The 14,473-nt window shown below is 38.2% G+C and overlaps 2 protein-coding genes across 2 annotated transcripts; one reads left to right on the top strand and one right to left on the bottom strand.

Moving 5' to 3' along the window:
- Window positions 1-507: 507 nt before the first annotated feature.
- On the top strand, window positions 508-7,291 carry LOC146684970 (torsin-1A-like). The gene is made up of 5 exons (XM_085444149.1): window positions 508-791; window positions 4,170-4,435; window positions 4,535-4,707; window positions 6,701-6,828; window positions 6,904-7,291. The coding sequence occupies exons 1-5, from the start codon at window positions 623-625 to the stop codon at window positions 7,146-7,148; spliced, it is 981 nt and encodes a 326-aa protein (XP_085300275.1). The 5' UTR covers window positions 508-622; the 3' UTR covers window positions 7,149-7,291.
- A 2,923-nt stretch (window positions 7,292-10,214) lies between these two features.
- On the bottom strand, window positions 10,215-13,815 carry LOC146684969 (uncharacterized). Its single transcript, XM_085444151.1, has 6 exons — window positions 13,732-13,815; window positions 12,280-12,618; window positions 11,508-11,588; window positions 10,887-10,979; window positions 10,747-10,802; window positions 10,215-10,659 (listed from the first exon to the last, which is right to left on the bottom strand). Exons 1-6 carry the CDS (start codon window positions 13,775-13,777, stop codon window positions 10,555-10,557), a joined length of 720 nt encoding a protein of 239 aa, XP_085300277.1. The 5' UTR covers window positions 13,778-13,815; the 3' UTR covers window positions 10,215-10,554.
- Between the last annotated feature and the right edge of the window lie 658 nt (window positions 13,816-14,473).

Raw genomic sequence — 14,473 nt, 5'->3', positions numbered from 1 at the left:
AAATCAGTTACCATTGCAAATGATACCCTGCTGGTAGAACAGCAGTGGACATCTAAATGTTCATTGCCACGCTGTTGCAAACAAAAAAAATGGTGAGCTAATGGTATTTCGGTCTTTGAAAATTTTAATTTCTGCCAAAAAATTGTTCTGCTTTCAGTTTTGATGGTGACTTTAAGAGTCCATGAGTAAGCTCAGGCTGTGTTGAAGAATAAAGGTGGTCATACTAATTATCAACCTTCAAGGTCTTTCAAGGTACATTTTAACACTGCTTTCATGTGATTGGCTGATTAGATATTTGCAATAATAAGCAGTTTAACTGTGTACTTAGAAAAGTGTAGAATAAAGTGTAAAGTATAAAATGATGAATGAGTGTTCACACACGTTACAAATACAATGGCCAACTATGGCCACAAGATGGCGCTACAATACAGGGTTAATGAAAACAGGGACTATTCGATACTATAAGTGACACAACACTGTTTGAGAGGACAGACTGCTTTCCTTTTGTATGTTTGAACTGATGTCTATTTTTAGATTTCACGATGAAACGCCCTGAAGTTACATGATGTTAACTCTTGGTTAGTTTGTTCTTTGGGCTAGTTTAAGGTGCAATACTTGCAAAATGAAACCAAGTAAGCAACATGTCCTACTGCTGTGGATTCTACTTTCCTCCACTGTGATCAAGGAAACTGAGCCCTTCAGCAGTTTCAAATTCCCTAATATCAAAGAGACATGGAATTCTATTTGGGGCGAGAGCTGTAATTCATACTGGATTTCCTTCAACCAGACAGGTAACACACCCAGCAAACAGCTTGTGAAATCTAAACAGTAAAGGTCTAATTATTATTTTTTAACTTTACTTGGGAAGGTAACCAATTTTCATGATTTAAATTGAGTTTAGAAAAAAGACTGATGACAAGAATATAGTTTATAAATGACACAGATACAGCACCTTTACAGGTTGGATCTTGGTAGTGGGCTGAAGTCCACCCCCTAAATCAACTGGGGTGCATCTGCCTTGAAAACAAAAGTCCATATAACAAAATAATACATCACAAATATTTATTGTATTTCCAAATCATAAGTCCTTGTAGTTACTGAAAACTACTGTATATTAAATAATCTACATGAAAAAAATACAAAACAATATAAAAGATTAATACAGAAGCAAACATGGTCACACAGTTTGGGTGATCCACTGTGTATTATTATCATTATTATTATTCATACATTTGCCATGTAGAAAAGGAAGAACTGTGTAACCTTGAGTCTTTGTGATTCTACACAGTCTAGATATCAAAGTGTCTGTTGTCTCTTAAAACAAAACCCAAGAAGCAGGTTTAACCTGCTTTCAGGGTGGGGCACAAAAGTCCTAGCTTACTTGACTGCTTCTGAAATGCTTGTGATCTCTGCTTTACTAGAACTAGCATTCTAGTATGATTAAAAAAATAGCTCCATAGATATACAGTACAGATATTGATATTATTTCAATTGAGAATTATTATGTTATGTTTTTTAAATATAAATCTACTGGGCAAAGAGCTCAATGTAAAGCATCCAGAGTCTTCTACAAAGTCATGCTGTTGTAATTCACTGGCTGGGCCCACGTCTTCATTTTAGGATTTACAGCGTTTTAGTAGGTAAAGGTGAATGCTTGGACATGAATTGAGCTGCGGTGTGGGGAAGGCCTCGAAGGGGACTGGCGACGGCTCCCGGGCCTGGCAGATCCCCATGTATTAAATAGAAGTGAAGAAGTTAAAGAACTGAGAACAAGGAGGGTGGGTGGGGCACGTAAACGAGAATGAACAGTTTGTGGAACTGGGGGGAACCTATATAGATGCAACCAGAAGGAGCGTGTTTGGAGGCGTGGTCCCGCTCCTGAAATTCAGATACATAATCTCCAATAGATGTAGTGTATGATTTAACACAGTCTTCCTGAAGTATGCAAAGCTTTCCCTGCAGAAAAAGAAATGATAGCATATGTTACTCTAAAAATCTTTCCAGCTGTTCAAGCTGCCAGTTCCATAGGTACTAATGCACGAACATCCTATCAGCAAATGCACGCTTTGAACTGAGTGCTGGTAAAAACAACCCCAAAAAACAAAAACAAAAAAACCCCAACAGATTTGATCAAATCTGACCACAGAACAGTTTTGCACTTTGCTTCAGTTTATTTTAAATTAGCTTTGCCCCAGATAAGATTGCTTCTGGATCATCCTTGATGTTTCTATGTTAGTTTAAATAAATCAACACCCCCGAGTCATACTATCAGAATCCTTGAAGCGCAGGCTGAGGAGGGTGTGTGGCAGCAGTCTTCCACTCTCAATTAACCAAAGACCCAGACAGAGTTTTGATTCATTTGAAGTCTGATGCTTAGCCTTGTCCACTCTAACTGGAAAACTCAAAAACCTGTTTTATTTGTTATTATCTATCGTCCACCTGGGCCTTACACAAAGTTTTTGTCTGATTTCTCAGGGCTTTTATTTAATCTGATTTAGTGGTCAGACTTTAATATATGTTTAGATGCTAACAATGACAGCCTCAGCATAGCATTTAATCTGTTATTAGACTGAATTAAATTAATTCTAAATGTAAAAGAGCCCCCCAGCACTTTAATCACACTCTAGATCTTGTTCTGACATATGGCATAGAAACGTAACATTTAACATTATTTCCTGAAATACCTCTTTTTTCTGATCATTTCCTAAAAACATTTACATTTTGGTTACACAGCACTGGGTAGTAGATTTCATCACAGTAGATATCTTTCTGAAAACACTGTAACTAAGTTGAAAAATATAATTCACCCACTGTTATCATCTTCAATGCCCTGAACCAACACAGTGGAGAGCAGCTACATGAACGCAAATCCAACAGAGGTCGATTATACTGTTAATGGTTTTACATCTTCACTGTGGATGACTGGATACTGTAGCTTCTCAGAAACAGAGAGCCTTAAATCAGAAGTATTTGATTTCCTGGTATAACTCTCAAAAACTCACCTTAACCTCCTAAGTCCCAAACTCTTCCACAGCATGCATTTTTAATTTCTCTTTGATATTTGGACTGATTGGGACCCGATGAATGTAAAAACAAAGAATTACCAGATTATTTTTAACCTAATTTTTGTTTCTAAGAAAATGAGAGCCACATATGAGGATATTCGTTTAAAATTTCAATTGAACAGTAGCATTATAAAGTCCTCGTCAGTGGATATCAGGCCCTTGCAGAGCAAAATTGAGTATTTTGGTCTAAATAACCCAAAATGTGATGTCCGCATATGTGGACGCCAGGTCCTAGGAGGTTAAAGCCTGAGAAGGAATGGCGTGCACTAATTTAGAAGATCATCTTTTAGTCTAGAAAAGTAGTTTACTGCTTTATAAAAAAGCCCTCTATAAAGCTAGATCATTTTACTATTCATCACTGATTGAAGAAAATAAGAACAACCCTACATTTCTCTTCAGCACTGTAGTCAGGCTGACAAAAAGACAGAGTTCTGTTGCTCTGTTTCTTTAACTTTAACTGTAATGACTTCATGACATGAACCACGACTGGCTGAAAAGACAGCAGTTGTTGAGCGTTAAAAATCTTTATGGAGATACTTGATCAGGCTAGGCACTAAAAAGCAGTATTTATTAGTAGCAGGCTTCTGTTTTGAGTCCATATTGAGATCCTGGCATTTTTGAGATGGCAGTTTTGTATATGATACTTAACAAAAGTTAGCACTGTAAACAACTCCACTAAACTACACATGTACACAAGTTTTGTGATGGTTTCTCAGAGCAACAGTCATTGCTGTAGGAGTGAAGATCTACACATTTTTGTCGGCCTGCAGCCTGCCCACCCCTTTGGAAAGTAGACAGGGCTCTTGTGCAGTCTATGCAATTTCTCCATTCACTGAACAAAAAATTAATTTTGTCTCAATTTTTGCGTGGGTAGATCTGCTAAGTCCACCCTTGCTCAAATAGCTTTTCTTTTAAACCTCCTCTCACGTCAGTCACATTTTCAGTCACTAATCCTGCTGACTTTCTGCTATGTATTCTCAAGGTCTGAAGGCTGACTTGACATGTTAGGTTACCACAGGAAGTAGAATTTTACTGGATTAGTGTAATTTCAGTCACTTTTTAGCAACGGATCCTGGTGACTTTCTGTATTCTTCCACTCTATAGGTCTGAAGGCTGACCTGGGAAACAAACTCTTTGGACAACATATTGCTTCAAATACCATTTTTAAATCTGTGAGTGGATTTATGAAAGATAATAACCCAAAGAAGCCTCTGGTGCTCTCTCTGCACGGACCAACTGGCACAGGGAAGAACTTTGTTAGCCAGCTGATTGCAGACAATGTTTACAAGAAGGGATATCACAGCAAGTTTGTTCACGTGTTCTCAGCTACACATCACTTCCCCCATCGAAGTGAAATTGTTACCTATAAAGTATGGAGTATCATGTGTTTCAAGTGAAACTCAGTTTATTTGTTCTGGTTGGTTTGTCTGTTCTGTCTGTATTAATTCTATTTGCTGCTCTCTCCTCAGTCTCAGTTACAGGAGTGGATCAAAAACAGCGTTACAAACTGTGAACGCTCAATGTTCATATTTGATGAGATGGACAAAATTCCTCATGGTGTGATTGACAGCATAAAGCCATATCTGGACTATGGAAAAGTGGAAGGAGTTTTTTTTCAAAGATCGATCATCATCTTTCTCAGGTAAAAATCTGGAAGCCTTTCCAGAGGTAAGTTTAATGCTTCCACTTTGTTAGGGACTGGTAAAATAATTTGTTACAATATATGTCAGGTCGGGTATCAGATGCCACCTCTCTAGGGACATCTCAGGCCATCCAAGGTATGGAGGCCTATCTCCCCCCACCACTCCCCCTGCCAGTGGCAGACGCTCTCAGACATCGGTGCATTGGTGGTTCTTTGTGTTCGGGGATGGGCGTCCAGGTACGCACCAGCTCACTCCTGGTGGCTGCTTGTCGGGGCCTGGAGCCTGGGGCTCGCTCGGGCCCCTTCGGAGGTGGGGTGCCCCCGGGCTCTTGGCCTGGGGCTCGGTCACTCTGGCACAGCTGGCTGCCGGCGGAGCTCACGGGCACGTCACTGCAACTCCCTCTGGCTTCTGCTCCGCGGCTGCTGAGTGACCCCTCATCTGGGGCTCTCCTCAGCTCTTTCTGGGATAGTGGCAGCTGCCCCTCCGTTGGTCTTCCTTGGTCTCTTGTGCTCTGAGGGCCTCTGGATGTCTGGAGCCTGGATCTCCCCCATACCTGCTTCATGCCCAGGAGGATGGGGCTATGGCCCCCCTCACACCCTCTACCAGATCATTACATGAAGGAACCTTTTAAATACAAGCGCGCTCATGCTCACAGGTGTACACACGGGTGCTCACACACACAAATTACACCCTTTTTGGCTCAAAGCACACTGTGCGCTGTCGGTCCTGCATGCTGCACAACAACATTCAATATTTAGTATTTACTGTTATATTTGCATAGATCATCGCAATGATGTTGTTTATTATATTGCTCTTTTTTTGCTTGTTTTCTCTTTTTTCTTTCTCAACAGGTGATTGATTTATGTATTTTTTGTCAGTTTGTTTTGTTGGTTTTTGTTTTTTGCCCTTTATCACCGTTCCTCTTCCCCGCTATTTTTCTTTCCCTCTTTCTTTCTCCCTTTTCTTTTCCCCAGTCAAGTCTGTCCTGTGTTCAGCAAGTGAAAATAAAATAATCAATTAAATCAAAGGTGAATCAAATAGACCAATATGGCAAGGCTGGGATGGTCCATTTGGTGAGAAAGAAAAAACAAAAAAGTCAAAGTGACACATAGAGGGTTTAAGATGGGAGACTATTTCGGGCAGAGTGCTCACTGAAAAAGGCTCAAAGTGATCAAACACAACTGAGGAAATCAGGGGAACAAAGGGATCATAACCTGGAGGAGAGATATGAGACCTGATAGTATCAACCTTATCGACAGAAAAACATAAAAATGTTTTCACAGGTGGCTGGAGACCCTGGTAGGTGTGAGGTGGGTTGAGGGTTGATAACAGAATTAATGGTGTTGAATAAGACACGGGGCCTGTAGCTGTGGTTAGAGATTATATCTGATAAATACTTTTTGAATAGCATCCTGATAAAGAAATAGGGCTTCCCTTAACAAATCAAAGGAAATCTGGAGTTTATCTTTTTCCATTTTCTTTCCGCTTTTCTACACGTCCTTCTGACAGCCCGAGTGACATAGTTTAACCAAGGATCATTTTAGACCTATTAAACTTGTTTTATTTAAAAGGAGCAACAATATCAAGAACATTTGAACAAGTGGTATTGAACAAAGTGAGCAAATGATCAGCATGCGGTTTAAGGGAACAATTGTCCAAGGAAGGGACACCAATATTCTGATAAACAGCCGAGAAATGTCCAGCAGTAGCCGGAGTGATGATGCAGAATTCATGCGCAGGTAAAAGAGGTTTAACTGGAGGACATGGCACCGAAATCTGGATGATAACAGGCATGTGATTAGAAAAGTGATAACTAACAAACTAACTAAGATGCTATCTTAGCATCTACTATCTATAAAATATATTATAGTTATATATAGTTATATTTGTTAGCACCTATTATAAAATACAAAATATTTGAAAACGGACCAGTTGCTCATTCACATTATGACACTTCTTATGTTTTTACTATTTCTTTTTTCTTTCTCACAGCAATACAGGAGCAGATCAAATTACAAAAACAGCTGTAGATTTCTGGAAAAATGGAAAAGATCGAGAAGAGATGATGCTCAAAGATTTTGAAAGTTTCATTTCTCCTATAGTTTTCAACAGTGATCAAAGTGAGTGTATCCTTATGTCTTTATCATTCACCACTTACGATGATCATCTTTCTTACTGAAAATCTCTCTTTGTAGGCGGTTTTTCAAAGTCAACTTTGATTGACAGTTGTCTGGTTGATGTTTTCATCCCATTCCTGCCTCTGGAGTACAAACATGTTGTACAGTGTGCGATGGCTGCGATGAGAGACAAAGGTCTTCAGCCAGATGAAAATGTGGCAGACCAGGTGGCCAGAAGTTTAGTCTATTACCCCAAACTGGAGCAAGTATTTGCTGTGAGTGGCTGCAAGACAGTAGCAAATAGGGTGCACTTTTACAGATGAAGACTGATTCTACTCTGATTTCTACTGTATGTATGATTTTATTAACTCTTTTTTTTTTATTTTATTAACTCTAAACTAGACAACTCAAAAGTCAGCAAAGCATGTTACAGAAAACAAGATTTTCAAATAAAAATATGATGCCATTTTCTGTCTCATATTACATATATAAAGTTTTCCAAAATGTGTTGCAGGAATTTTTTATGCATACAAGAATGTTTTGATTCCACTTGACAGGATTTTTGGCGTACACGCAAAAGAAAATCATCATGATTATAATATGAAACATAGTACATCTTATATTTTTTAAATTGGGCTTTAATTTACTCAAGCACAAAAACACATATTTGCTTATATAAAAAGAGAAAAAAATAACATCTAAAATCATTGATTAGAAAGAAGTGAATAGAGTGAAGGCGCTTCAGCCTTTTATAACTGCAGTGCACACAATCAGCCACTCATTGCCTCTTGGATTACCATGGGATCCCCAGGCAGCCAATCATCTGCGTGGGCTGTCACACTTCAATCTGCCTACGAGAGGGAGGCACAGGACTCCAATTAACCAATTGTCAACGAGTCCTTGCACTCTTGGATTTGCTTGAAGCAAAGGGAGGTCTCACTCCCTCCGAGGCCCAGGGCTGTGACATCATGTTGTTGTAATGATTTGTCTTTAAGTTTACTTAAGCTTCCCTTGTATACTTTGTTTCTTGTTTCTCTGCCATGTTTACTTTCTGCTTTAAGTTGACAGTCTTTGTCTTTTGTGCCTTGTTTTTATTTTACTTTCTCAAATCTCATTATCTGATCTTGTTCAGCTGTGTGTAATTCTCAATGTCATGGTCCTGGGTGTGACCCAGTGTTTTGTGTTTAATTAATATTTCTTGATTATTTGTTATTCATGGTTTTAGTTGTTTTGAGGTTATATTGTGTTGCTCTAGCTTATAGTTTCAGTTAGTGTGCCTTCCCTGTGAACATGTTATATCTACTCTGTGCTTTTTTCCCGTCCCACGGTTCAATCCTCTGCCACAGGCTCTGTCCCAACTCAGGGTCTGCACGCATGAAGTACGCATTTCAAGTGCGGTTACGTCACCGCCACGCGACGACGGCTGTCCCAATTCGAAGTGTGCTTCAAATGCATGCTCCAAATGCGCCGTCGATTTCCCCAAATATCAAGCGTGGTCCGGTGCACGCTTCGTGGTCCCATATATCCCACAATTCATAGCGCTTCGGTGGGTGTGGAGAATTTTGCCGCAAAATACGGCAGAAGGGAGCGGCCGAAGAGGTTTTTTTTTTTCCCAAAACTTTATTGAACTTATAAAGCGAACAGTCAGTCATTCCAGTTCAGTTTGTACAGTAGACATACAAGGCAAATAAGAGTAACAATATACAGTACAATGAAATAAGAAGGATAAATAAATAAAGGATAGAAAAGAAAAAAGAAAAAAAAAAAGGGGGGGGGGGGGGGATGTGACAGACTTCATAACAACTTTGTACTTGAAAGTTGTGACAGCTCATTCGTTAAACATTTCTGAATGAATTTCAATCGATGATAAACCTTTTTTATTGGAAGTTAATTTAAGAGAGTTTAAGTAATATTCAATTTTAATCAAAAACAAATTAAATGATGGGGTTGAGTTTTGAAATTTACATTTATGTATATGGAATTTCCCTAATGAGATGGAGCGGCCGAAGAGTGAACTGTCAAAAGTACTGAATATGACGTCACTTATTTATGTGCGAATGTTTAATAATTAAAGTCAGTCATATATCCACAAACACAACAAGCTGAAAGTCAGTGATATATGTGTGTGTGTGTGTGTGTGTGTATATATATATATATATATATATATATATATATATATATATATATATATATCATAATAATCTGACAATACTATAATATTGGCTATATTATATTTACATTACCACAGTGAGATGACTTTAGTCTAATGAACAACATTAGCTAATTGTTATTCACTAACTAATCTTAAATGACTGTTCAGCACAGAAATGAAGCCCAACTATCATGTTTTACAGTCCCGTGGTCTCAGCCTCAGATATTCAACCAATCATAGTGATGTCATGACAAAAATGAATGACCAACAAAACATTTTTCTCCTTCATTTCTGTCAAACAACGCTGTATGTACCGTGTCTCGCGGTTAGTATCATGGTTGCTAGGCAACCTGAACAGCGCGACGAAGCGTATACCGTCCCATTTCACAAGCCTCTCACTTCCGCACTTCTCGTACTTATAGTACGCACCGTACGTAGTACGTGTAGTGCGCGTGCAGACCCTGAATTGGGACACAGCTTCAGTGTAGAGTCCGCTTCTCTGTTTTATACTTCCTCTTTTATTTTGACAGTCTGTTTTTAGTCATTGGATTCTGCTTTGCTTTTTTTTTTTGTCTTATTAAGTCTGATTACTCCCAGCTGTTTTCTCCTGCTGTGTCTCATTCCCTTGTTATGCCACTGTTTATATAAGCCCTGGGTTTTCCCTTATTCTTTGTTGTGTTGTACCCTCATTATGCCAAGTTGACAGATTCTGGTTTGTTTTCTTGTTGAAGTTTCTAGTTTAGTTTTGCATTTGATGTTAGTTTTTTCCAGCAATAAAAGCTGCCGTTTTGATTTTAATCCTCTGTCTTGAGTCCTGCTCCTTCGTCCTGCCTGCCACACAGCCTGACCTTAACACTTTAGTTATTGTCAGTCTTTCCTTATTGCCTACTGTGTGTATATAAATTAATTGTCTCCCCTTTCTCCTTAGTCAGACCATCTATATTTTTGGCCCGAGTTTCAACCCTGTGTAATGTTCTCCTTATTCTGTAGTTTGCTTATTTTGCCTATTCATGTGTGCTTCTGGAGCTCAGGAAGATTTTGGAGTCATTTCTGAGTTTTCTTTGTGGATTTTTATGGACTTCAGTTTTTCACCTAAATAAAGACTGGTTTGTTTATTAGGTTATACACCTTGGGAGGTCCTTTTTGGCACAATTATAACATTTATAAGCAAACTGAACAAACACTATATCACATATAAACAGTCTTTTGTGGATTCAAGATGTTTTTCTGATCTTAATGTTCTTTTTCTTTTAGCTGCTCCCTTTATGAGCGTCACTCGAGTCATAAGAGATGCGTTTGACGACAAGCGCACACATACAAGTAGAGTTGTGGCGAGTCGAATAGGTACTAATGGAAAAGGGGCTTTAGTGCCAACTGTGCATTGTTTAAGTGCCACAGCCTTCATGAGTATTGTTGCTAAACATGTACAACACCTTATGACCACACGGCAGGTGCTTCCAGCATGGGACAAGTGGCCCCAACCTGGTAAAAGCAAGATGTTCCTAATAAATTGTTTGGTGAGTGATTAGATCGTTTTAGTTGCATTAGTTCTGATGGTGAGAAGGTGAAACAAAGGTTCAGAGGTTACAGTAGATTTTATTATGACTGCTGCAGGTTTCATCCACTGGGGGGGTGAAGTCTGCACATCTAGAGACTGGAGAGCACTTCCTGCATGTGGAAAACTGACAACACAGTGTAAAGTATTAGTTCTACATTCATATACTCGGTGATCCAGCCTCTGAATTTAGACATAAACAGAGATGATTCACCTCCAGGTTTCTGCTTGTGTTGTTCTTTGTGTCTGACTGCCTCCTGGTGGTCAAACCTGTGGAGCACAAATACAAAAGCTTTTCTTTTCTTTTTCTGTTTAGTTAAAATATTATTAATATTGAGCTAGAGGGACACTCACCGTCAGTCTCCCTTATTCTGATCCATTTGTAGAAGAGCAACACAACAGCAGCAAACAGCACAGAGACACATGTGACCAAAGGCAGGACATGAGCTGAGCAGGTAAGAAGAGACAGGAGTAAAAGAAAACATCAGAAAAATTAAATGAATAATAATTAAATCATTATTTAAGTGAATACTTTACCCACTTAAATACCTTTTGATGTAGAATATATAGACAGTATATAAAGTTTATTTATGCTACTTCCAACCACTTCTGCCTTCAAAAATGTACTTTTAACAGCTTAAAGGTGAAAAATTTGCATTTTGTGTATATAGTCATGAATCTGTATATACAAGAGCAGTCAGATGACAAATATTTTCAAGGACAAGGAAAATACAGGGAGTTCTTTTTGCTTATTTTTGCTCAACATGCTTATTTGTGCTTTCTCAGCTCCCAAGTCCAAGGCATCAACTTTATTTCACTCAGACCAGACAATAAAAACACTCCAGAGAGTCACTAGTTAAGCTTTCTGACTGACTCCTAAAACAAGGTTTTAAAAACTTGAAGTAGTCTTTACATTTTGTTATAAATAACAAAATATTCTGTAGATATGAGAGAGGTAGCTGCGCACACTCGTACCTTTGAAACTAAGAGCCTGAGCGGTTTCGTCAGTCTGCTGCTGTTCAAGCTGCCTCAGTGTCTCAGGGAAAGTCTTCAAGGCTGTGAATAACAAAATAAACCAGTTAATTAATGTAGCTGCATGATGCATGCAATACTTTATGACCAACAACTAAGTTTATTGATTTAAATATAATAATATGACATTTAAAAGATCAGCAGCTGTCTGTAATCTATAAAAAAAATGAAACGAGGGTTTTGGCAACATCGACTGTCGCCACCAATTACTGTATTTTTGGACCAGAGTATTTTTTTATACATGTTACCCGGGAACACATTAAGCTAACATTTGCAGAAATCTTGATAATAAAACGCAGAACCATTGATTTCTTAAACCATTACTTGGTTTAAGGCATGACTTAAGAATTAAGTGGGATTGTTCAATGTCTATGTGAGGTCATTTTTCTTATTTGTGACCTTCATGTCTGAAACAAAGGCTCACATCAGACTTTAACAGTAAAAGGTTGTTTTTTTTTGTTTAGTTTTTTTTAACCTCATGTTAAAATTGTAAAGTTTTAATATTATCAATACTGGCTCAATATCGGATTGTAAAGTAAAACATGTCTTGACTGTTCTTGCAGGTAAATCTGCAGGTGCGGCACTTGTATTACACAAAACAGATGAAACGAAATGGTGAAAACTTTATGGCTGATCCATAAAAATGCAATGCATTGTGAGGATTATGACTGAGGATTTTGATTTGTCCTTATTTATAAATGACGAAGAAACTCACCATCTATAACTCTGACTTCAAACTCCTGATATGAGTCTGGTAAGAGAGGCCGTTCCAAACCACACGAGTATCGTCCAGAGTCGGACTTTGTGAGCTCTGTGAAGCTCACATACAGAACTGTAGACGATACTGGAAAGGATCCCTCTTCATACTGGATGCTATATCGGCCCCTTTGAGCTGTGTCACCTTCAGTTTCAATGAGAACGTCTCCTTCTTCGCATTTATCCTTACAGAGAAACTTTTTTCTTCCAGATAAGGAGAAGGAGCACTCCACTGTGATACTGCCTCCTTCTGTGTGGATGATTGTTTTTGCACTGATGAGCCCACAGCTACACAGCGCTGTGGAAAACATACATAATGATAGTGATTACTCTTTTCTGTTAAACGTTAATTGTTGAACAGAATCCAGCATCAGGCTGAGAACGTTCAGCATATCTCTGATTCTGTTTAATTCATCTAGTTTATTACCGACAATCAAGATTTACGTCTGCATTCGTCTCTCTTTCATATAATTAACTCTATATTTGTTAAATCTTACAGTGTGGAAATTTTACTCTGGGTTAAAAGGTCCAGTCAGTTAACTGCTAAGTTAAAATTTTAAAACTCTTTTTCTTTTTACCTTATGTCATTCTCATTAAATATGTTTCCCTTCTTTCTTTGCACAAGGTTTTACTACTTCGTCAAAGGAAACCAAATATATATACAAATGTTAATTTTTGGCTGGAAAATTGTCAAAATAATGTTTATTATGTTACACCCCGGCCTAGGCAACCGGCGTGCAACGCAGGAAAATAAAAATAAGGAAAAAACACACGACAAAAAAACCCACTAAGGCTCTCCACCAAATTCCCAAAACGGAAGTGTCTCAAAACGAAAGTATTGACAAAACCCATTTACAGCTATTTACAACAAACTATTTCTTTACAACACGGGGGGGAGATCGCGACCATGACATACTGAAACACAAGGCTTAAATACATAGAAGGAGCAATCAGGGAATGGACCACAGGAGGGAAACACAGCTGGGGCAAATTAGACCTGACGAGACAAGGAAACGTAAACTGAACACACTAAGATAACACAGACTTTCAAAGTAAAGCAGGAAATACATGACAGTCACGCAAAAAACAAAAAACTGACAACACCGAAACGTAACAATAAATAAAAACATAAATTAAATAGCACTATGACAGAAAACAAAAGGAAATAAGTATTAAATAAGTATTAATTTCCTTTCTTTTAGCATTGGGCCAGTTAGGTTTAGATAGGTTTTTTTTTTTTTTTACACTCCTTTTAGTTCTTACTAAATTAGATTACAAAAATATATTGAAACAGATGCATATGATTAATACTGGAACACTGAAATGCACTATAAAGTAAAGCGCCTGAGTGAACCTATAGCTGCTTTAAACCGCTTGAATCAATATGATGAGAAGGACAATGAGTTCTCACCTGAGAAGAAGAAGGACCAGTAGAAGAGGAGACAGTGGATGTTCATTCTGAAGTTAATTCAGTAGGAGAATAAACTGCAGGAGATCACTTCACTGCTTCTAGTCTCTAAATATCTGAGCAGTCGGGAAGCTGAAGCTACACACTTCAGTGTCTCGCTTCCTCATTTTGCTTTGAACTTTTCTTCTACACCCACCATTTAATTGTGTTAGGAATCAGTCAGTCCTATTGACCTGCAGCTGGTTCAGAATTCACCAGTAATACTTGCCCAGTAAAGGCCTATCTTCACTGGTTACCAGTAAAATATAGGATTTAAAGATTGTTTTCTTTGTTTTGAAAACACAAAGGTTACCCTCCCCGCTAACGCTGCAGAAAATAAAATCTTAAAAACAAAAACACTTTAACTGAACCCCCGCTGAGGTTCACCTGGAGTGAACTTTAACGCCACATCTTCCTTCCTACAATAACTTTTTCAACCTGAGTATTTTTTGTTGGGATGTTGACTGTCTGAAATTTAATGGTCACAGTATGTCTGACCACATTGTTTAATTATTTACAGTTTATGTATTTCATGTACATCAGTGCCCATTTTTGATGAAGGCAGCAGAAGGTAAATGCTCTTTTTGTCTTGTTCTAAGTTGCCATGTGCCTAATACAACACGAAGTGGATATATTTTGTAAGTCATATCCTCTGTTTACGTGATAATGTCTCTAAAATATACATATTTACTCTACAAAGAGTAAA

The sequence above is a fragment of the Copadichromis virginalis genome, linkage group LG20 (genome assembly GCF_057382275.1).
Source record: "Copadichromis virginalis isolate Kocher_CV1m ecotype Utaka linkage group LG20, C_Virginalis_male_GT1.1, whole genome shotgun sequence".
Taxonomy (NCBI): Eukaryota; Metazoa; Chordata; class Actinopteri; order Cichliformes; family Cichlidae; genus Copadichromis; species Copadichromis virginalis.
This window is presented reverse-complemented; position numbering and strand designations above follow the sequence as displayed.